Source organism: Amblyomma americanum, chromosome 4, assembly GCF_052857255.1.
Source record: "Amblyomma americanum isolate KBUSLIRL-KWMA chromosome 4, ASM5285725v1, whole genome shotgun sequence".
In the NCBI taxonomy this organism is placed as follows: domain Eukaryota; kingdom Metazoa; phylum Arthropoda; class Arachnida; order Ixodida; family Ixodidae; genus Amblyomma; species Amblyomma americanum.
The window spans coordinates 110,629,003-110,652,877 of record NC_135500.1 but is presented as its reverse complement, the minus strand read 5'-3'; the positions used below and the strand labels follow the sequence as shown (position 1 = coordinate 110,652,877).

The following is a 23,875-nucleotide window of genomic DNA, read 5'->3' as shown; positions in this document are numbered from 1 at the left end:
AGTTATAGTGGCCCACGGAGCCGATTGTGCGTCTTTCCTTTCCTGAAAATGAACGGTCTTTGCAAGTTGTCAATGCCAATGAATTCTACGAACGCCGTTGGCTCACTTGTTTTGTTTGGCTTTTGAGGAAAGGAAATGGCACAGGAACCGTCTCACATATCTCGGTGGACACCCGAACCGCGCCGTCAAGGAAGGGATATAGGAGGGAGATAAAGAGGGAAAAAAAAACTGAAAATTGAAAGTGGGATTTTGAGGAAAGGCGCGGCGCTTCGCAGCGGCGGAACACCTGTGGCTCAGTGCTACTAGTGGCGCATGCGCTCTAGTGACTAGGGAGCGAGAGAGAGAAACTACGCCGTGCGTGACGTCACTCATGCTTCGACATATGCCGGCTCGCGCGAAGCGCGGTGTTGACTAGCGTAGTGAAACTTTTCGCTTCAAAAAAGCAGCCGCCGCGGTCGGGTTCGAATCCGGGAACTCCGGATCAGTAGCCGAGCGCCCTACGCACTGAGCCACCGCGAAAATATGCAAGCTATATGGAAAGAGCAATGCTATGACGCCACTCGGAAAGCTGTACGGCGAATGGTTGCTCAAAATTTTGGTGAATGTACTCCGGAATACTGCCACCACATCTGCTCCTTGGTTCAAGGCCATACGAAACACGCGCCGAACAAGCTACGGAAGGGAGTAGTAAAGCTTTCGCTTTAAAAAGAGTCCGCAGAACATCGACTGTGATGCTAAGTATTTTCACAAGACTGGACACAGATGAGAGGAAGTACAGTGGCCCAAACAACCCCGAATGACTTTCCAAAGGGCACCACCATCTTCATCTGCGCCGGTTCATCCTCTCTATTTACACAACAAAGGTTTGCTCTCTCTCACACTATAGGCATGACACCGCGACAAGCAGGCACAAATGAAAGCGCCACTGGGCTCGGTAGAAAAATCCAACGGAGCCAACAAGAATAAAGTCACACCGATTTTTTTTTTTTTGATAGCAGCCATAATGTATTAAAACGATCGCACACGACCACACGCTAAGCGTTTTTTTTTTCTTCTGTACTGAATAGCGTTGGTGCAGTCGGAGTAAAAACGTTCGCACTTATAAACGGGACTGGCAAACAACTTCCACAATATGAAACATCGTCACAACGCTAATGAAAACACAGCAACAGCTGGAGGGGGGAGGGTAAATAGTGAACACCAAGTCACCCCCTGAATCGAATAGGAACCTGTTGACTGAACCTATTGGGCTCGGATTCGCAGTGTGGGAGAGTCACGCAACCCCGGCTTGTCCTGGCAATGCACCTCGCTTTACTAACGCTACACTGACCTTTGCACTCCTGAAAGTCCCGCTTATTTGTTTTTCATCATACGTTTGGGTGGCTCGACTCCCTGACAAAGCAGTGTAGTGCCGTCTTCGTTCTTGTGACGCGCTTCCATGTGAAAAGGCGAATGGAGGCGCGTACGCAACTCACGTACCAGCCCCCGGGCAAACAGTCAAGCATGCGAACAAGTAGCGTAGAATAGCGGGGTAAATGCAGATTAGAGCTCTGCTGCCTGAATCCTGACAATGATTAACAGCCCACTTTGCACTGACGGGCGCTGTCTGAATGATCTACAGCCACGCAATTGCGCTAAGGGCCTACACAGAGACCGAAGCTTTGTTTTCGAGTTTTCTCCGCGTTCGACATCAGAATACATGGATCACCTCGTGATGTTCGCCTGCTACCACTAAATAATTCATAACTGAATTTCTTCTTGGCGCTGTTTCGGTTCGATCAACCGAACGATGGCGGTGACGTGTAGTTGATTTAGGCCACGTGAGACACACACACAAAAAAAAACGCCAATATAACAACTGACATGCCGTTTGTTGTCACTTCAGCTAAGAAAGCTGGTTTAAGTGTTGTATAGTAAATTAAAACGACGTATCATTGTCGTACGTCACGTGACTTAACACGTAACTGTTCGTTTGATGAAACCGAAACAGCATGAGTAAAGAAATTATAATTAGCGATCGTGAGCGAATACTATGCGGTGGCCCAAGTATTCAAATACTAAAGCATCATATGAAAAAAGAAAGCACGCAATGGCGCCAAAGCGACGACGTGTTCAGAGGCAGCACTCCTGGGCAAGAAAATAGTTGCGAAAAAAAAATGAGGAGGTACCTATTATACCGGAACTATTATCAAATAGTTTTGACGCCCAAAAGCTACTTTCTCGGCAGAGCCAAGAGCACTCAGTTTTTCTGAGCCTGAACCATGGTCCTCCTACGAAAACTCAAGAAAAAATAACTAGTTAAAAATCGGTCTTTCAGGAAAGGAAATGGTGCAATAATTAAGGAAATGAAATGGCGCAGTAACTGCCTCAAACCTCGGTGGACACCCGAACCGCGCTGCAAGGGAAGGGATAAAGGAGGGAGCGAAAGAAGAGAAAAAGTAGTGCCGTAGCGGAGGGCACCGGAATAATTCCGACCACCTGGGGATCTTTAACGTGCACCGACATCGCAAAACTACTGAGTTAATGCAATAACCGGTTTTGAGGAAAGGAAAGGCGCAGTAGCGTCTCACGCGATTCTGGGCAGACATCTCAACCGCTCCGCGAAGGATGGGATGAACAAAGAGGGATCGGAAGACGTCAGAATTGAGAAATGTGGGCTTCAACGTCCCGAAGCGACACACGAGCTACGACGGACGCCGTAGTGGAGGGCTCCGGATTATTTTAGAATCGCGCTGCACACGGCCGCCCTACGCGTCTCGCCTCTACCGAAACGCCGCCTATCTCGTCACTAGAGTAGGCATAAGCTTGATACGCTTCGCACGGCCAGCGTAGCTCCAATCAAATGCAGCGTGGCAAGCCATAGAGCCAGAGGCTTCGCGTAGGCGGAAAGCGCCACACGGAAGTGATACGCTCAGCGCATCAAGCACAATCACGCCCCCCTTTTCATGCTGTCCTATGCCGAGGCGTGACTAAAATGAAACGCGCCGTCACTAAGCCGTAAACACGGGAAGCGCACGTCTCGAAACCTACGTGCTTGTTAACAGACACGAGCATTTACAACGAAATAACGGCTGTAACGAAAGGAATGTGCCGCTAAGCACATACGCTATCCGGCGGCTGAATTTCTCGCTGACGATAACACCACACCGGCTAGAGCTGAAGTGTTTCGCACCGTTTACATAGCCGCTGCTCAGACCGTTAACGGCACACCGTAAAGCGCGCCGCCCAGTTGACGACCGCTGAAACGCGTCTCGACTACACGTTCGCTAGGCGTTCACATCGCACGGCTTCGTAGCGCTCGCCGATTCAGCTGAAGCTGCGCAGCTGCGACGCACAAGCAGTTTTTCTTGTTTTCTTAATCTCGCTACGGCACTCCGGCAGCGACACGTGACAACCGCTGGAAACAAAAGCGTCCCCGACGTCGCTTATCGTCGCGCGTCTCCGCACAGCGACCCGCCAACGCCGCCCAGACGAGACGCAGACCGCCGCGCTTTGCGGGCGTGTAATCACCTCGCTCCAAACGGACACGGCGGCACACACGGTGTTCCGTACAGATAACGGTCGCACAGATGGCCGCTCTTATCGGCGATGGAAACGATCCCCCCCCCCCCCCCCCCCCCCCCTTCGGCTGACGGATTCACAACAGAACGCGGGATAACCGTAGCACACGTCACACTTTACCCCCAACCTCCTTTTTTGTCAACGCGACGTTCCCGCAGCCTCTGGGCATGGCGTCAACGAAGACAATATTAATTGGAATGCTGCAGGCCCTACACGACGACTAAAGAAGCCTGCTCGTAGCGCGCAACTTTTCTTTTTAGCTTTCGGCAGCGGTGCGGCGAAAGCAAGATCACGAGATGTATACTGGTTCGGCGTTCGCTCTAGCAGACGGCGATCGCGTCGATCGGACTTTTCTGCTTACTTGTTCATCAAATGGTCGCAAGTGTTGCAGGCCTTGAAAATAAGGAGGAAAAAAAAGTACTCGCAAACCGCGCGCGCGCAAACTCAGCGGGATGTCTAGTAGATAAACCACCGAAGCCAAAACAAGTCGCGCTAGCTATAGCTGGGGGGCGGGAGTCACACTTGAAGCGCGCTTTCGCCAGCACACCTACGCTATGCGGTTTTCACGGCATCAGACAGCAGCACAGCTGAATAAGTGCCCCGAAAACAGATGTACGAGGCATGTAGTACAGCTTTTCAACCGCGCGAGCGTCTCCACAGACGGTCGGCAAACACCTCTATGCGCGACGCGAAGCTGCGACGCACTGACACCAGCACAAAAACAAACACACACAGAGCGCGGATAGCACTCACGTTTGATGAGACGTGTACCAGCACGCAGCTGTGAGATTCACGGCGACCCAGAGAGCAGCCTACCCGTGCGCGCACGCACACACACCACCGACCCACGAAGACGAGGATCAGCGTTCAAGCGACAGCCGCGTCTGTCGCGATTCGCACCGTCGCACTGGCGATCATAGTCGCAGCATGCATCCGATCGCTGTGGACTCTCGGCGAACACGCCGGTGTAGTGATGACACGACCGCGCAATGCTCTCGAGAGAAAACACGACGCGACGCTTGAATCACCGCGATCATCGACGCGAGTGAGAAGAACCGCAGCTGCGCCGCGCGCACCCACGATTGAGAGAAGAAAAAAAAAGTTGGGGGGAGGGGCCCCGCGGCCTCTTATTTTGCGTTTCTGCGCCGACGTCGTTTCCCTTGCGCAATGAGAAAATAAGTCGGGCACGGTGTGGCAGCGGTGTCCCAACAGCGCACATTTTCTTGCCGACGACGCGCGCTCTCTGGGATCGGGGGATGTGGAGCGTGGCCCGCAAAGACGCGATGCGAAGCGCACGCAACCGCGATCTCGAAGCCGTGCGCCGACTAAACTTTCCAGCTCCACAAGTGACGCAGGGAGGATAGCTCGGAAGCTGCGCGGGGGGGACGGTCGAAAAGGGGGGGGGGGGGGGGGGGGGGGGGGTATGTTCCCGATGTGCGTCGAAACAACGGGATTTTGCGCTCGAGTCGACCTCGAAAACCGAAGCGATCTAAAGACCTAACTGTTCTTTGCGTGTACGGAGCGGCCTAAACCTAAACTTAGGGCTACAATTTGTGTAAACTCGTTCGGAGGCTTTGCGTAACCGCAGCGAGGGACCGCTGCGGGCAGCAATGAACGCCAGGTGCGCACAGAGATTTACCGAGGCCCCGAGACAAACTGTCGAGCCACTGTACAGTAAATAGTGACGCGAGTCGACGCGACGACCTTCCTAGGTCGGGCCAGCGCGTCGCGAACGCTCCAACGCCAGAAAAACGCCAAGCGACGAAGAACCGCCGCGACCGAAGCTCGGGGTTCGCGAAAGAGAAGAAAAAAAATGCGTCGTCCGCAGGGCGGAGAGGTTTCTCACTCACCGAATCTAAATGAAGGCGTCAAGTCCGACATGTATACGATGCACTGGGCGATTTGGAGCGTCTTGGCTGGGCATCCTGCACGTCACAAACACTGAGAATTTTGCACGGGCCGTCGCACACCGCGTTCGCTCACACAAGACCAGACACCATCTTGAAAAACCAGGCCGCGGCAACGGCGATGCAGGAAGTTACGCAATGCCGGAAGTCGTCACCGGAAGCCGTGACGACAGCAGTCGCCGGCGGAAGCCGCCAGAAGTGGCGCTCGCGTCGGTTTCGCGGCGCGCGAGTCGCGGACCAAAATGGAACGCTCCTTGTCTTCAAGCCGGTGAGACTGCTTTTCGGCCCGTCGATTCCGGCCCCACTTCCTCGTGGAACCGCCTCTGCGCGCGTAATTTCCGCGTGCCCAGAGAAAAAACGCGGGCAGTGCGAGAGCCTGTTGGCCCCAAAATAGCGCCTTTGCGGCAGGGAGCCGATCGTGCGTGCGTTGTTCTCTTGCTGGTGGTCGGCCGCCGCCGCTTTCACCTACGCGGCCGTGTGCCGTAACAAGGCACTATTTCGGGTCAGCGTTTGCCGGGTCCCAAAGGAAAGACGCCGCGTGCGTAATTTCCAACGCCACTTGTTCCACCTGGAAGCAACAGAGGGCTGAATTGTTGCGTTGAACTGGCGTCGGACCTTACGTTATGCGACGACTTTCCTCCTGAGCTGGGGCGTTTGACACGGCCCCCGTTCTGGCATCGGGCGTCTGTTGTGATGTCCCGGAAAATGCTCACTTCTCTCGCGTGATCTGTGCCTTGTGGGTTAGCCTGGCACTTCCGACGTTTGTTTCCCTGACTCTTCGATGTGCTCTATGTCGGGAATAGTGAACGGCATACATTCCGCCAAAGGTGCCCTGTCCGGTCCCTAATCGACAGCCGGATCGACCGCGTTCGATGCTAAAAACGTAGCGTGATCTTGCACACCTGCGATTGCGCCGTGACATTTGCTCGAAGCGAGCCGTGCATAATTAAGCACCGATCGTCGCGAACACGCATACGTGGGATCGTACTACGCGGTTCACGCCGTGTTTGACCTTGAGTGAAACATGCGCGGTTTGCCAGGCTCTCGCGCAAGGGTGTAACCGTTGACGTGGTCGACGACTTCATCTAGGGCAGTGCTTCCGAAGTAGCGCGGCACTGTGCTTGTTTGGTGTCTTATGAACAGGTTTGTGAGTGGTCTTCCTGCAACAGAGTGACGATTGTCAAACCGGCGCTTACATATAGTAGTGGCCTTTCAGAGTTAATTTTAGCCGCTCAAGAAAACGTGAGCGAAACTTCAGGGACGTACAAAATGCTCATGCCCGCTCAGCGCGCAGTCTCCGCGTCAAAGTGCTGCGTTTGTCGAATTATTTAGAAAACCTGCAGTGCCCCAAGAGACATTTTGACCTGGTGTGTTGTTAGTAAGCAGTAACAAAGATAGACACAAGAACATTGCTTTTGTAAATAAGAAAACAGAAAAGGGGCTGTAATCTGTGGCATTGAAGAAAGGACTCCAGGTTCTTGTTAATTTTGCGAGTTGTACACTACGACAATACAATCTGAAGTGTGTAGGGAATACTTTCCGAGCACCACTCCATGTAAACGCATATTGGTAGCAGATATGAGAACAGCAAATGTATTTTATGTGTTTCAGTCAAAATAACACCCATATTTCAGCGCTAATTTTGAGAAAAATGTTTGGTCAAACAAATGAGACCTGTATGGTTGCAGTACCAACACGGTCATCAGTCGCCAGTGTGCTGGCATGATCAACGAACGTTTCATCATCATTTCTCGGTGCAGTCATGCATTAAAAGATGCAGTGACCAAATATTCTGTTTTGATGGACTACTTTTACGAGGAAGGACACAATGATAAGTGGAGGAAGACGACGGTAGAGAGATGACATTAAATGAGGTTCGAAGCAAGATAGCCACTGACATAGAGAGAATAAACTTTATTTAATATCGAAGATGACAACCTTCCCGGCAGGGCTGCTCAGTGCAAGAGCCCCCTTGGCCTTCCCATCCAGCCTAGCCCAGTCAGTCAGCTTGATCTGTTCACCGGTATGTGGCCAGAAGGGCGGGATTTCATAAAAATTCCCAGTACTTTCTAGGGAAGCAAGTGCCTGACCCAAAGGTGTGTCATCAGTTCATGGTGGACTGCACTATCAATTCCAGAAAGAGAATGTTTGATTGAAAAGTGTGGTGAATACATGAGTGAGGTGCTCAGCATCCCATCTTCGTTTACTCTGATGATTTTCGCTTATTAGTTAGAAATCTGGACCTATCACTATGTCTGTTTTTTTGGTTGAAGGACGGAAAATTGGAAGTCCAGAAGCATGAACTGCAGGTTGTTATTCAGAAGCACATTGTTATTCAGAAGCACAGAGCAACCAGACATTGGGAAAGACACACAGGTGCTGGCTACCAACTGCTTTATTAGGTGTCTGTGTGTCCTTCGTGTTCGTCTCTTGTTTTCATTGTTGTCTAGTTGTGCTGTACTTTGAATAATGGTGGGAAATTGATTTTGTTTGTCATCAAAATTGGCCAAGTGATGTTTCAAAAGCCATATCCCTAGTTAAGGCAAGAGTGCTTACGGGCTCCCTTCTTTCACTCCCACAACACTCTTGTTTTGAGTTGGGTTATTGCCTCGGGGCATAGAAGGGAATTGTTATATGCTTAAAAAATTAAAATGGATGGTTATATGAATGAGTAAATGTCTGCTGATCTAATGAAGTCTATTAGGGATGGCGTCAAAGCTTCTGCTACCATGGATGTCTCCCTTTCCCACCACAGGGTCAGACCAGGACATGATCTGTCATGGCATGGACTCCCAGGGTGCTCCTGAAACGCCGCAACGTTGTTGCCGCCCTCTTCCTGTTTGGCCTTCTGTACATGATGCGGCAGTTGCTGTCGCTCCGCGAAGTTGACATTGGCCGCGTGTCGCTGCAACGCCGCACTGGATCTGCGTCGGCCGTCGCTGCCAGAAACAGAACAGCTCTGAGCTCATTGGCACCACAGCTGAATGTGGTTGCACCCAAGGTGGAAAGTGGTGTGCGGGGTGTAGCACCACACGAAGCCAAGCACTATGCTCCAGGAAAGACTTTCAAGTGCCTGTACGGTGCAGGTGTGATTGGCTACGAGCAGGTGAATGACGACTACTGTGACTGTGATGATGGCTCGGATGAGCCTGGCACCAATGCCTGCCCAAACGGAAGGTGAGGATGATGTGAATGAATGGAAATTCGTGCTGTTGTGTGCTACTCAGTGTGTAGGTCTGGGTACTGCAAGCAGGGGAGGCAAGGCAGGCTACTTCTTGAGAGTTTATGGCATTCGTAAAGTAGTGTGGTGAGAAATTAAAGGTGCTGTAGCCAGTGTCTGCAAAAAGGTGATGTAAAATTCAGGCTCAGATGCTCTATGGGAGATCCTTAGTATCACAGATTTGCACTGGGACTGTATAACTGCTAGCTTATAGACATTTAAAGGGGCTCTGAAACGCCTTCTGAGGAGAGCACATTAACTCCCTTAATCACTGCACTGTGTTGCCGTGAAAACCAGAGCCAAATAATACTCTTCTACACGCAGCAGACGACCCACAATCACGCGTCAAAGTTGGCGATCCCTTCCCGGCGACTTTTTCATGCTCGCACCCACCTCCGTTTCCCGCATCTGCGTAGACATGGTGGGAGGTGGCCATTGGTTAGATTCTTGCAGACGTCGGGCAGCTACCGTGGCTGCGGCCAATAAGCTGTTTAGCTCCGGCGGGTCGGGAAGTTCCGCTCCCAGAGGGGGGTCGGCAAAGGAGCGCCTACCTTCCAGCGTGCAAAAAGTGACGAGAGGAGAGGGAAAGGCGCGAAGACGCTGAAATTAAAATTTTAACTACAGATAACTTAGCTTCTACAAAGCGCATTCAAAAAATTCTTGCTGGACACTATTCGTGAAGCGGCGTGCTTCATTATCCCAGGCATGCCGCAACTTTATTAGAGCCCCCTTCACAGCCCCTTTAATGTGATTGATGCGGCAGAGTATGCATTAGCATTAGTGTCCCCTTCGGACAGAGCAACCACTGTCACTGATGGGTTCAGACCATACGAGAGGGTGTAGCGTGATCCAATCCAGCAATCACAGTGTGACACACTTTGCTGACCATCGCCTTCCACCCTCTCATTGTCTGCCCTGTGCCACTTTCTCTCTCTCTCTCTCGTCTCCCCTAAAAAGGGAGAGGGATATTTCTCTTTCTCCACTTTGCCACCTGCCAACCGCGGCTTCAGACAGAGAGGTGGACGGACAGATTTTTCTGACTTGAGGATTTTAATGCGTTAGTTGCAGCTGGGCAGGGAAAAGCATAATAAAAAAAACAGAAACATGATGTTGTAATGACAAAAAGAAGAAGAAAAAAAGATTCTCTACCTTTTCTGTCGTGTGGGTTGTTTAGGTAGAACGGCAGTTTCTTTCTCTAGCAGCTATGGTGTATGTATTGCACATGGTGTTGATGCAGCACAAATCTTCACTGAAGGAATGTTAATGGAGGGGTCTTTATGACATTAATGAGCATAATTGAAAGGGGTGATGAGCAGCTGTTGTTGATTCGCAGGTTCTACTGCGGGCAGCACAACAGGCACAGCCCCGAGACGGTGCTCTCCATGCGTGTCAATGACGGCATCTGTGACTGCTGTGATGGCAGTGACGAGTGGAAGGGGGCCAGGGTGCCACCCGAGCTGCAGCTGTCAGGTACGTTGCATTGCACAGATGGGGGCATGCAAATTCATGCAACATTCCTTGAATGCAGCAAAACCTCTTTTTGTTTTTATTCAACTGCCTATGTCGATGAATTTCGCTTTATTTTTGCCTGTGCATGCACTGGCTGGAGTAGATGACTAATCTTGGTGGTTGTTTTTAGTTCTTATAGACGATTTACAGCGCCTTATCATGGGGGCTGTCATTTTAAATCACGTGATCACGCTGTCTTACAAGCCTCCTCACTGTTCGGAACCTGCCTTATCGCGATGGCTGCTGCAATTAGTGGTTCAGTTGGAAAGCCAGTGTTTCGGCGGATACTGTTGTAAAGGAGTGGGAAGGCAATTCTAGGGTTTGACCAGAGCTTCAAAGAACATGGTGAGAACCTTAATTTGATCACTTGAGGCGCGAAAACATGACCGGGCTTCATGTCGTGCAGAGCCGCTTAGCTCCCTGCCTTTTCAAACCAACAAATGGATCACATGAATGCTTGTCTTTGCTTCCGTTGAAGGCTTTGCTTAATGTTTTTTACGGTTATGATCTAAAACGGCGAGGTTTAATGCTCCTGAGGCAGCACAAGTCGTTGTCGTATTATGTGCATGCATGCATGCATGTATAATTGTAATAATGCGTTCACGGCAATGCGTTCATGCTACACGAAGTTTACAATTATGTCAGCTTTGCACATAAAATTGTGGTACACTCCGCGCTCGATATGTGGACGTGAAAGTGCTCGAAGTCTCGTTGGTGGCAAGTAATCAGCTTCACTGTGAGTGCTGGCCTGTGATGTTACCTTTAGTGACTGTCTCGCCTTGACCGCGAGATAGGGACAAACACACGAGCACAGAAGCTGTTACAGAAATGCTTTATTCCATATATGGTCCACGAAAACCGTGCTTCTCAGAGCGAAGTTCGGCAGTAGCACCAAGATGATATGTGGTACATGGACTAGTGGTAAGTGCTGTCCATTCATACGGCTGTGCACTGCATAATCTACAGTAGCAGTATGTAGGAGCATAAGCCATCCTTATTTTTTATTCTTAATTCAGCCTCGGGCACTCGTGTTACTAATGTGGCCGCACACCTTAACTTATGAGCAATGTGGTCTCGCTACTCTCGCAGACGCAACTGGCAGCGACTGAAAGCACGCCATCACGGTTTCAGTGGAAGAACAGCTTGTTCATGCAGCTATGTTGTGCACTTACCCTTGCAGACTTTCCAAGATCGAAACCTTTTTTTCTAGATTGGCTGTCTAGTGCCGGCAGATGTGTTTGTTGCAATCGCTTGTTCAGGAAGTGTGCATGGTGAACGGGCATGAAAAAAGGCAGTATGTCCTTGTGCAGTTCATTTCCATGAAGCTTGCAAACGTTCTCATCCCACTTCTTTAGCTCTATGTTGCAATTCACAACACGACAGCACGTATTTCATCTGCCTTTCCACGTCTTGCTAGAAAGAACACATTCGGCAGCCACCCGCGATATTTCCACTGCTGTGTCGGTGCGTATACACCGGCCACTTATGAGGTCCGTAATGACGCAGTGTTCCAAGCGTGCCTGTGGTGCCATCTGGTTTAAAACAGAAGAATAGCATGCTGTATACCGTCTATAGAGGGAAAATTCCTTTGTGACGAGAAAATAATCTGTTGTTACTGCCTTTTTGTTACATAAACGAGATGGTTATTATGAGACAAAATTATAGGCACAAGAATTTTGATGCATCTGGCTTGATTAACAGAATGAAATATTGAAAAGCTGATTCTATTTACCGCTGATGTGGTTAGTGGAGCAGTACAGCAGTGGTGCTCCAGCTGCTCCATTTGCACCATTCTAATGCATTCGCATTTTGCTGCTCCAGTCTGCTCCAAAAGTGGCAAATTGATCAATATTGCGCCTTAGCTGCGCAAAAAAGAAGACGCGTTCATGGGAAAACGACTATTTTTGGAACCATTCAGGCTTTCAGTTCGCAACCTAGTAAGACATTTCCGCAATTGGCAATCCAGGGTGGGCTGGCTTGTGGTAGAATTTAGCAGCCAGTTCATTGGCACACATGGAGGAAGGAAAGAACTCTGGAGACGTGGTTAAGACACATTTTTTGAAGCCGGCTTCCCCCCGTTCCCCCTCTACTTGACTGCCGTTTCAGTGTGCTTGCGCATGCGCAGCAGGCATTGCAGCAGACGACGCCACTGCGCCCAGCGTTATTGGCTGCACCTTCGGCCAAAGATTCCCAGTTGTCCTTGCAAAAGTGCATGACTTGCGGCACATTTTTTGGCGTGCAGCTTGGATAGCAAGAGCCTCTCCGGAGTTTGCCTTGCTTCGTGTTCACTCATCATGTCGGTTGCATCAAAAAGGTTGCATGTCAGTGCACCCTGAAGCGGGCTGAAGAAATCATATCTTCTGGGTTGAAGAACAAAAGCATGGAGAAGGTCCAACGAGGTCAAGCTTTGTGGGAACAAGGAAATTTCAGCCTTGCTGATTCACTTTCAGAGCTTGATGAATTTATAAAATATTGCAAGCATTGAGATAGTGCCAACGTGAAAAAAGAATGGTCAGCGTGTCCTTAGGACATTTAGTCAAGCATGCTTGGCTGAACTTGTGTGTGATACAGTGCCAGCATTAATAAAATGTTTTGTCACTGTTTTCTGTGAGCACCTTCAGTTTTTTTTTTTTTCTTGCTAGCTACACATAGCTGAATCTGATCCTGTTAGTAACAAACTCTTCTGGGTGACTCCTTTATTCCGTTCGTGCTGCTCTCGGGCTGCTCCAGAATTATCGTTCTGATACAAAGAGGCTCCAAATTGAATGTTTTTCTGCTTCGAAAATTTCTCCAGAACTTGAAATTGGTGGACCACCACTGAGTACAGGACCCCACAGGCCATGGCCCCTTGATATCAACTGCTGGTAAAGGACTGTATGCATGTAATTTTTGCTTGCGTGTTTTCTTCTTTCAAATGATGCGTTAGGCATCAGAATACATGAATCAGTGCGTGGTATTCGCCTTTGACCGTTAAATAATTTGCAATTGAATTTCTTCTCTCATGCTGTGTCGTCATCAATGAAACGATGGCTGTGACATGTGCGTGACACTTAGGCCTCGTGAGGCACAAAAAAAACCTGCAATATAAATGCTGATACGTAGTTTTAATTCACTATATAGGGGCTGTGAAGGGGCTCTAATAAAGTTGCGGCATGCCTGGGATATTGAAGCACGCCGCTTTACGAATAGTGTCCAGCAAGAATTTTTTAAATACGCTTTGTAGAAGCTGAGTTATCTGTAGTTAAAATTTGAATTTCAGCGTCTTCGCGCCTTTCCCTCTCCTCTCGTCACTTTTTGCACGCTGGAAGGGAGGCGCTCCTTCGCCGACCCTCCTCTGCAAGCAGAGCTTCCCGACCCGCCGGAGCTAAGCGGCTTATTGGCCGCGGCCACGGTAGTGCCTGACGTCTGAAAGAATCTAACCAATGGCCACCTCTCACCTTGTCTACGCAGATGCGGGGGACGGAGGAGGGTGCGAGCATGAAAAAGTCGCCGGGATGGACTCGACAACTTTGACGCGTGATAGTGGGTCATCTGCTGCGTGTAGAAGAGTATTATTTGGCTCTGGTTTTCACGGCAACACAGTGCAGTGATTAAGTGAGTTAATGTGCTCTCCTCGGAAGGCGTTTCAGAGCCCCTTTAAACCAGCCTGCTTCAAGAGCTGGAATGAGAACAATTGACATATCAGGAGTTATAGTGGCTTTTTTTTCATGCCTCACATGGCCTAAAGACCAATTACACATCACAGCCATCATCCGTGTGATGAAACTGAAACGGCGTTCAATTATTTAGTATTACTTAGCGGTCATAGGCAAGTACTACACGGTGATCCGTTTATTGTAATGCTTAACGCATCATTTTAAAGAAGAAAACATGCAAGCAAAAATGTGGTGTCTATGGCCCTTTAAGTTGTAACTTACTGTTCCAAAAAAAAAATCTAAATAATACGGTCTGTTTGGGGTTGTTGGTCAGTTTAACTGAGGAATGTCCCACTGCATGTTTTGGAAATTGTCATTGGCTTATAGAGGAGTCGAGGGTTCCTCAAACTGCTTGCATGCAGCTTTTACCTCAGCTTTCTCGATCCATGAGAATGGGAAATAAAGAATGAATGAATGAATAGGACAAAAATAATATATTGGACAACACTGGCAGTCTCCCCCGCCGTACTTGCACAGTTGAGTTCACCACCTTGGTCATCTCTTTGTAACCACTGGCCTTGTGGTACTCTGTAGCCTTTTGTGCTGCTTACCTATTGTCCAAACTGGTGCCGTTATAAGTCAGCAGTAAGCAAAAAAGGGCAGCTGGCAACGTGGTGTGGTGCTTTCAGTGTGCAGTCAGTGTTGCTTTTTTAATCCTTGGTACACGATGGCCTACAGCCAGGAAAGAGAAACAGACCACATCATTCATCCATGAATGCAATAGACAAACATCTCAAGAGTGCACGTGGGGCACATGCCTTATCAAGTGATGGTAGCTGCTTAGCTGGCGACCATCAACATTTCCATTAAGTGACTCATCTGGGTGTGGCATAACCAGCCAATGTGCTGAGCTCTGTTGGAAACAACCTGCTGGAGGCTTTTCTGCCTGCACTTGGTTATGAAGAAAACTCTTGCAACTGCTCGATTGTTGACAAGAAGAAGTTGGAAGTTAATGGCTGCCTTTTGCTTCATCAGGACAGCTTGTCATTGGCCTGTTATTTGTAAGGGACCGTGAGGAAGAACTCCATCCAAATATTGTTCTCTGTAAAAATTTATTCTTCGGCTCTTTCTGGCTATGTTGGCAATTGTCTGGGAGCAAAAGACACATTTATCACCGAGAAAATTGGATTTAAAAATTTTCCTGCCGGCCGACTCAAACTCGTGACGTTCTTACCAAAAATGACGGCTTGCCGCCGTTTTGAAGTGATTGAGACGTGGCGTAGCTTCTGGGATCTGCGCCCTAAAATTGGTGTCGATGCATGCATTTTACACATGAAATCGGCAGCTGATGGTGACACCTGTATTGTGTTTTTCGGTCTTGCCTAGTTTATAAAAGCTTTGTTCTCTTTGCGATTTGATTTGATATGTAGCACCAGCAGCAGCCTTACGCAGCACGAGCGGCACCAGCCGCCGAAGTGCAGCCGAAATGAGCTCCCTCCTCGTGCCGGTGTCACGCGCCGTTCGGTTCTTTCTGGGTCAAGGCATCGTATGCTCTAACACTTGAGCCAATAAATCAACCATTACCTTCATCGCACTGGCCTCATACTGATTGGTGCGACAAACTGGTGACTTCGGATGCCCATTGGAACACCCGCTCCCACCATGGCCAACGCCGACGACAACGCCTCCGCCATGCCCAGGGACGAACCCTCCAGTGCCATCTCTGCGTTGTCCTTTTGCCTTCCCCAGCCCTTGGCGACCGATCCTCAGCTTTGGCTTGCCCAGGTAAAGAGCCAGCTCACTATTCACTATTAACCACATCACCTCCCAGGCGCAGAAATTTCATCATGTCGCTGCGTCGCTACCACCTGAGATTGCCGCCAAAGTCCGCGATCTCCTCATAAATCCCCCCGCCTCGGCCCTGTTTGACACGTTCATTCGCGACCACATCTCAGGCCTCCGTTTTCTCGTCGACACCGGAGCAGAGATGAGCGTCCTCCCCTGCAGCATTACATCATCACCTTCTCACCGCACTGGCCCATCGCTACAAGCCGCAAACCCCACCCCCATCGCTACATACGGAGAACATGCTCTCACACTAAATTTGGGTCTCCGACGTGTGTTCCGATAAGTTTTCCTCGTCGCGGATGTACGCTACCCAATCCTTGGAGTTGATTTCCTGAGCCACTACAATCTGCTGGTCAACATGCAGAGCAAGTCAAGTCAAGTCAGTTTTATTTACATCATTATGATGTGGGCAGGCTCAGGCAAAAAGCGAACGATTTTCGCTTGAGGGAGCCCGAGCCCCCCTACATGGCGTACAGCAAGGGCAAAATTTTTTTTTTTTTTAAAAGTACAAAATCCACACACGCTACCTAACAGAATATAATACAGGAATTTCAGAACAATCGATATAAACTCTTGGTACATGTTCATTAATACGCAATACATTGGTGTTAACATAGATGCAAAAGTCATTCGTGTCACACTTTTCACACAAAGGGAATACAGTGGCTTACAAAAAATGATTTCTTAGAGTTTGTGTACTAGATGTTTCAAGAGAAAAACGTTCAAAGATGAATTTGTTTAGTAACCTTGGAACTGCATGACGCATCATCTGTCGACCATGTTCTGTACGGCAAAAGGGAATGGTCCAACGTTCGTGTTTTCGAAACGAGTATGGCGTTGAGTTTGTTTCGAGGGATGACAATGCTGTCAAGAAATTGTCACCGTGAGAAATGGATTTTTTATATCTTATGGCTAAGAAAAATTCGTATAGCTTATGAGCGGGTATGATTTTGAATCTCTTAGACAGTTCTTCGGTATGTGCGAGGTAGTCAACATTTGCTATATAACGTACTGCTTTCTTTTGCAGCATGTATATCTTGTGCAGGTTAGTTTGAGTAGTAGAGCCCCAGACAAGGAAACAGTAGTTAACATACGACATGAATAATGTGTTGTATATTATTAATTTAATCGATACGGGTAGATAGGAGCGAAATTTCGCGAGAATTCCGACGCACTTTGATAAATTGGTTAAAGAGAAGCTAATGTGAGGGTCCCAGCTCATGTTCTTGTTAAAGAAAATTCCTAGTGTTTTTACTGTGTCAACCACCTCTATAATAGAGTTGTCTATTTTTAGCCTAAGATCTGATGTAACGGCACTCTGCCGGTAATGAAAAAGTACCGCTTTTGTTTTTTTACTATTTATTATCAAGGAATTTGCTGCGCTCCACGATTTCAACTTTTCTAACACACTGTTTGTGTTTGAAATGAGCAATGGAATATTATTGCCACTAAATAAGAGACTGGTATCGTCTGCATACAGAACATATTTTGGAAGGTTACTGATATTTGTTATGTCGTTTATGTATACAATAAACAGTAGCGGTCCTAAAATGCTTCCTTGTGGAACTCCAGTGGTTATAGGTTGAAGAGTTGAGACATGCTGATCTATTGTTACACATTGATATCGATGCTGTAGGTAGGACTTTAGTAGACAAGCTGCAGTGCCACGGATTCCATATTTTTCTAGCTTGTTGAGTAGTATTTGATGGTTTAGACGATCAAAAGCCTTCGAGAAATCCACAAAAACACCTATGCACATCTCCCTATTTTCAAGTGCCTCCAGGATTATCTCTTTTTGCATTAGTAAGGCTGTTTCAGTAGACCTGTTTGGGCGGAAACCATGCTGTGACGGATTAATGAGGTTAAGTTTATTGCAAAAGTTCATGAGTCTTTTATGAATTACTCTTTCTAGGCCCTTAGAAAAAATCGGCAGAATAGAAATTGGTCGATAGTTGGACATATCGTTTTTATCGCCACTCTTGAAAAGTACAATCACTCTGGAGATCTGCATTAATTTGGGAAAGCAACCTGTTGATAACGCCAGATTATATATATAAGTCATTAGGGGGGCAATTACGTTCAGCACATATTTAACTGGAATAATTTGTATGCCATCAATATCACGTGATTTGCTATTTTGCAACGAGTTGTATATATTACATACCTCGCATTCATCTGTCGGATCAAAATAAATGCTGCGGCTATTCCTAGGAATTGTGCTGCTCAGAGATTGAGGGTTTTGAGAACTGCTGACAACATCTTTAAAAAATTTGTTAAATTCTTCGGCAAGTTCTCTACCATGTATGCGGCGGCCCTGAAAAACGAGATCTTTGATAACTGGCGACGATGGTGTTCTGTTTAGCAACTTGTTTAGTTTTTTCCATACGTCTGCACTATCTTTACAGGATTCCTGTTGGAACTGATGCTGCAAGAAACGCCTCTTTTCATTTCTCAGGAAGGAATTCAGCTTATTTCTATATTGCTTAAATATTTTTAAATCTAAAAGTGACCTCGTTTTGACAAACTTTTTATATAATCTAGCCTTCTTTTTTATTCGTCTTAAACATTCACGGCTGATCCAGGGCTTTCGGTTGTTATGATGTGGCTTTAAAATAATTTCTCTAAAATGTTCACAGTAAATTCGCTTAAAAATGCATATGAATGTTTCATACGCCTCATCTGCAGTGTCACAGTGGAATACAACATCCCAGTTTTCATTCACAAGACTCGAGTAGAAAGATTCCAAGGTTACAGGGGTGATGTTCTGGACAATTACTGTCGTCAAAGTTTGCGCATGCGTTCTTTTATCTTCACATTCAACAAAAAGGTATATGGGAAAGTGATCGCTCATGTCGTTACATACAACTCCTGATATTACTTTTTTTGCATCAATGTTAGTGATAAAAAGGTCTATCAAAGTTTCTGTGTACATTGTAACACGTGTTGCAGTTTTAGTAAAGATAGCATGACCATTTGCTTCTACTGTCAAAAGAAAGGTCTCCTGCGCAGGGCAAGATTTTAGCACATCAACGTTGAAATCACCCGCAAGTAATAATTCCAAATCATTTACATTCACGTAGTTGAATAGCAATTCAATGTGGGAAATGAAATTATTGAAATGACCGTTTGGTGGTCGGTAGATCACGCAGTAAATGTAGTTTCTCGATTTCAAGCATAGGCATTCAAAATCTTCAGTCAACTGAGACAGTTCAGGAATTATTTCACATTCTAGATTATTTTTGCTAAGGATTTCAATCCCCCCACCTTGTTTATTAGGTCTGTTTAGGAAGAAACTATTATATCCATCACGCCTGTAAACCTCTGTATCCGTTGTATACCACGTTTCTGTCAACATTATTACGTCGAAGTCAAAAACAAATTCATTTAGAAGGATAGTAAGCTCATCTTCTTTATGCCTTGCTGATCTAATGTTCAGATGAAAGGAACTCAAGCCAATTTTTCTCGATGTATTAAACGTGGTGTTTATGTCGAATGGAGACTCTGCCATTTTACAGGCGAGATGCCAAATGTAAACAAGTGAAGACGCTTAAACCATTTTTTCCACGTCCTGAGCATTGCGAAGGTACAGAATCGATGACGACTCTTCCTTCCTAGCAAGAACCCTACCATTGCTTGTCCAGACAAATTTCCACCCGTTTGCTTTCTTTTGTTCAATAGCCATGCCAAGTACTCGCTTTAGCGCTGGACAAAGATGCTCGTTGATGAAAAGGGGCGAGCTCGGTGAAAAACCCAGGTCCTTAGTTGACAAGCGCATTTTACGTGCTTTTTGGAGCACAGCGTCTCGCTTGGGACGGCTTTTGAACTGCACAACGATATTCGGTACAGTGTGGGGGTTTTTTGTAGGAACGCGATGACAAATTTCAATGTCGCCTTTCGCAATAGGCTCCTTTAAAACCTCCCCTATTTTATCAAGAGCATCAGGAAGGTTTTCATCTTCAGAGAAAGGTATCCCTTTAATCTCAAGGTTCCGATTCCTTGAATACTGCTCCGAGAAAGTCACTCGATCCTCGAGCTGTAAAACTTGCGTTTTGAGCGCTTCGCAGTCTTTTAATAGCTTTTCATTAGCCGCTTGGAGCTCTTTGTTTACTTTTGTGAGCTCATCACGTTCTTTCTTGCTGTCCTCGAATTCTTTGTTGAAAAATTCGAGACTTGCTTTTACTTCCCTTAGCTCTTTTCTTAGATCCCGTTCAAGTTTTGCTTGAAATTCGCGCATTTCCTTCCTAAGTTCAGTACATTCACCCATCTCAAATGCAACAAAACAGTGCACACAAGCAACGGCGTTGGCAGCAGTTTGGGCAGAAAGGACAGAAATGGAATTTCACTGTATGCAAAACGTTCTAACCTGCAACGATAGCGGACAAGATTTAGATGGTCTTGTCGGGCTGCCCTTGCTGCTGCCAAGTGATTCCTCGGTGGAAACGCGACCCTTTTTGTAGCAGGCGTTTCCCTGGTGGACGTGACGTCACCGGCGTATTGTTGTCGTCACGCTGGCTGCCTTCCTTGCCGACGCTTGCTTCCAACACCGATGAAATGCTGGCCACGCTCTTGATGCTGCAACGATAGCGGACAAGATTTAGATGGTCTTGTCGGGCTGCCCTTGCTGCTGCCGCAACGTGGACGCCGCAACGAGCCTCACTGTTCAGGCCCTCCGTCTTCGAGAACTGCTTGCCAGTATACCCAGCCCACGCCAGTCGGCCTACGAGATCCTCCTGGATGAATACCCCTCTCTGCTCCTTCCTTCCAACTCCTTAACCTCCGGCAGCTTTTCCAACGTCCCTCTGATTACGGCCTGATCATCAGCAGTGAATTTGTCAAGTCGGGGCTCAACTTCCTTGGTCACTGTGTCAACCGCTCTGGCATCTGGCCTCTCCTGTCAAAAGTCAAGGCCATTCAAGACTTTCCACAACCTGCCTCAATCCGCAAGCTCTGGGAATTTTTTTGTAGCGAAAGCTACATTGGCCACGAACTCGCAGTTTCGCCGTGCTCGCATTCCCACCATGCTCACATTCCCACCGTGGGTGCACTGCACCACGTGACCAAACACGTGACTGATCACGTGGCCAACCGCATGACGAACCACGTGACAACAGCTAGCCAGACAACCAGACTAACCTGGACTTGCAGTCAAGATTAACCAAGGCTAATCAAGCTATGCCTTAGCTTTCACTATGTATATCCTGGCATAGCCAAGCTAAACCACTGCCAATTTTTTATCGCCCTTTCATCCCCCACTGTGTGATTGACAGACATGCTTCAAGGCAAGAAAACAAACTGCACCACTGACATGGTTTTTAGCTGCTCTGGATTCTTTCCTGGTTGCCAAAGCGAAACTCTCCGACCTCACTCTCCTTGCCCATCCGCGTCCTGATGCACTCCTACGTCCCATGACCGACGCCTCCGACTACAGTGTCGGAAATGTGCTACACCAGCTAGCGGATGGTGCGTGGAGCCCTCTTATCTTTTCCTCCTGCAAGTTTTCCGCTGCCAAAAGCCGTTACGGTACTCTTGCCCATGTACTTCCTGCCATGTACATGTCCGTGCCGCATTTCAAGCACCCCCTAGAAGGTCAGCAGCTCCACATTGTCACCAACCACAAACCACTCACTTTTGCCATCAAATCAGGGAGCGTTAAATTCTCGCCCCAAGAAATTCGTCACCTTTAGTACATGGCGGAATTCACGAGCGTCATCAGGCATGTGCAAGGCCTTGACAATGCCCCGGCTGATGCACTGTCACGTGTTACAGCTTCCCTCGCCTCTGCTGCTGCGTCACCGAACCTCGACATTGCTGCCCTCGCACAAGTTATGGACGTTCGGTTCTCTCTTGGTCAAGGCGGCATATGCTCTAACACTTCAGGCAATAAATCAACCATTACCTTCATCGCACTGGCCTCATACTGATTGGTGCGACAGATATTCACCACCGCAGCGGTTACCTAGTCGTCTGAGCATCTGCCTCGCATGCGGGAGATGCGGGGTTCGATTCCCAGTGTCGCCGAGTACTCACCGATGATACAATGGGTACAAGCGTTCCCCTGCATGGTGCTCTGCTTCTTCAGGGTGAAATGCTTGGGAAATAGATCTTTGACCCCACCTTGAGTAGAAGAAAAAAAACCTTGTGCCATCGTGCTCTTTGGCCACAGATGCCCTTGCGCAATAGAAATTCATCATCAACATCATATGATTTGATATTCTTTGCAATTAGAACATGGTATCCTATCGATGGAGGCCGAGTTATATTATTCCTCAGTGTCCCTTTAAGCAGTGTCATTGGCTGCGTTCCAGCCTTCCTAGGCCAGCCTTGCTGTGGCACTGTATAGGGTGAGCGGGTGAGCAGGTGACTTATGGGCATAATCTAGGCTTGTGCCCACCTATCACAGTTGGTCATCTCACCAAAGAAACAAATGTGACGAGTAGTGGCACCTTTCTATTCATTGAAGGGGGTTTAGCTGCATTCTGATATGCGTGCAAAAGTGAATTTGTGCCAGCTACCTCAAAGATGCGTTGAGTCTTGTCCTGCTGGTGCGTCCTCGCGGAGTCCTTTTATGCTACCAGGAGGCTCTTTTTTTTGTACAATTTGTTTTGTGCTGTGGCAGTCTGCTGCAGTTTCGGGTCACGCTGGCATGTAATGACCTGAAAGAGGTGCGTCGACAGTAGGTAAAGGAATCTGCTTATCCTACTTTTCTCTTCTTAACTTTTCTTCTACCTTTGCCTTTGCATTTGGGTACCCATATTCTTTACAGTGGTTGACATCTTGAGCATTTTTAATTCTAACATAAGGAAGAGAAGAATAATGCATGGCAATTTGGAGGGATGCAGATCACTTGCCACCTGCCCTGTGCAACCATATTATGATGCTTGAGATCTGCTTCCGGCCAACCATTTGCTGATTGTCTGTTGTCGTTGCAGAGGAGCTGCAGGCCCGGACGGGCGTCTTCCAAGCACCGTGCAAGCTCCGCTGTTGATTGCCATGATGCTGGCAGCCATGGATTCCTGTCCACAGCTGTCTTCCGTCACATTGGCCACAGCTGTTGAGCTCTTGTTGATACACTGCTGCTGCACTTGTGAGCTAGTCGATGTACTGTCATGGTCTGCAATGAGCCTGGTAACTACGCATACTGGCACGGAGAGAAAGATGGGGCACACTTCCAAGCACAAGTTCTTTTCTCGCTAGGCCTAAGTGGAACATCACTGGTCGCTTTGTTGGTTCTTATTGCTGTGTCACATGCTCACACACTTGGCAGTCGTGGTCCACAGAATTGTGTGGCTAGGAACTGCACGCAGTGAGCAAATCCACGCGGACCCCTTAAAGTGGTGTGGCGGTGTTGGTAGCAGTGTAAAACAATGCTCACTGTCATTCCAGTTAAGGGTTGAGCAGTTATACAGAATGCTTCTTAGCCGATAGCAGTGCCTGCTGCTGATGGGAATGATTTCCAAAGAGAAGTTGTAGTTTTTTAGTTTTTTTTCTGTGTGTGTGTTCTTCAATCATTTGAACATATCGTGCCTTGAGTCTTCACAACTTTGCGTGTGTGAGGTGAAGTGCACATTCATGTGCTTTTCACATGTGATGCATGATGAGTGACTACACATACTGAGCATGTGCTGAAACGTGTGCACCCTACCCCTTTTCCTGCCGCCCCAGTATTTTGTAGTTAACAAGCAGGTTATTTGACCTTTTATTGACCACACCCTGGGGGCCCCACAAGGATGGCGTGGCTAACAGCATAGCTTCTCCTTGGGACGTACCCTCATCCCTAGTCAGTGTTAATGCATGGTTCCCTTGATTTGACAGCTGGAGCACTAACCACCTGTTCAGTATCTTGCACACAGGGGAATTGAGCAGAGGTGGAGAAGAGTGGGTGAGAGAGATGGTAGTGCTGCTAGCTGGCTTGAATGTGGATGCCTTCTCTAGAGTTAAGATGAAACTTGAATGATTGTTTTGAGTGGGTTTTTTTTTTTTTTGATGCTGTGAGCATAGCTTGCAAGCAGTTGAGGGCTTCACAGGGATCCGTAATCAACTCCGGTGCTCCTTAAATGTCTGTCAGTAAATCGTCATTTGGGCTCGGAGCCACGTGTACTATTACCACAGCTTGGTTGGTTGTTCAGCTCCGCAATCCATGTTTGATACTGGCCTGGTAATTCGGGTATTCAGTGTGATCTGATACAACCTAGAAT

The 23,875-nt window shown here is 47.9% G+C and overlaps 2 protein-coding genes across 6 annotated transcripts in view; one reads left to right on the top strand and one right to left on the bottom strand.

The window, feature by feature from the left end:
* Positions 1-5,572, bottom strand: part of LOC144128210 (E3 ubiquitin-protein ligase RNF19A-like) — an 88,742-nt gene extending 83,170 nt beyond the window's left edge. For 2 of the 4 annotated variants that reach the window (XM_077661429.1, XM_077661431.1), the window contains exon 1: positions 5,412-5,572. The gene's annotated coding sequence lies outside the window, so the exon portion shown is untranslated. Of the gene's footprint in view, positions 1-4,314; positions 4,609-5,411 lie in introns of those variants that run through there. The other 2 variants (XM_077661432.1, XM_077661430.1) reach the window with 2 other exon arrangements.
* A 64-nt stretch (positions 5,573-5,636) lies between these two features.
* On the top strand, positions 5,637-23,163 carry LOC144128212 (uncharacterized). 2 transcript variants are annotated; one of them, XM_077661434.1, is made up of 4 exons: positions 5,637-5,736; positions 8,224-8,645; positions 10,022-10,158; positions 22,610-23,163. In XM_077661434.1, the coding sequence occupies exons 2-4, from the start codon at positions 8,248-8,250 to the stop codon at positions 22,663-22,665; spliced, it is 591 nt and encodes a 196-aa protein (XP_077517560.1). In that variant the 5' UTR covers positions 5,637-5,736; positions 8,224-8,247; the 3' UTR covers positions 22,666-23,163. The 2 variants fall into 2 exon arrangements, with proteins under 2 accessions (XP_077517560.1, XP_077517562.1); XM_077661436.1 differs by lacking the exon at positions 5,637-5,736 and adding an exon at positions 6,421-6,611.
* The last annotated feature ends 712 nt before the right edge of the window (positions 23,164-23,875 follow it).

Bases quoted from the DNA above. Each gene is read 5' to 3' on its own strand.
- LOC144128212 (XM_077661434.1), top strand. From the start codon at position 8,248: ATGGCATGGACTCCCAGGGTGCTCCTGAAACGCCGCAACGTTGTTGCC. The intron at 8,646-10,021 runs GTGAGGATGATG...GTTGATTCGCAG, and splicing joins AATGCCTGCCCAAACGGAAG to GTTCTACTGCGGGCAGCACA. The intron at 10,159-22,609 runs GTACGTTGCATT...TTGTCGTTGCAG, and splicing joins ACCCGAGCTGCAGCTGTCAG to AGGAGCTGCAGGCCCGGACG.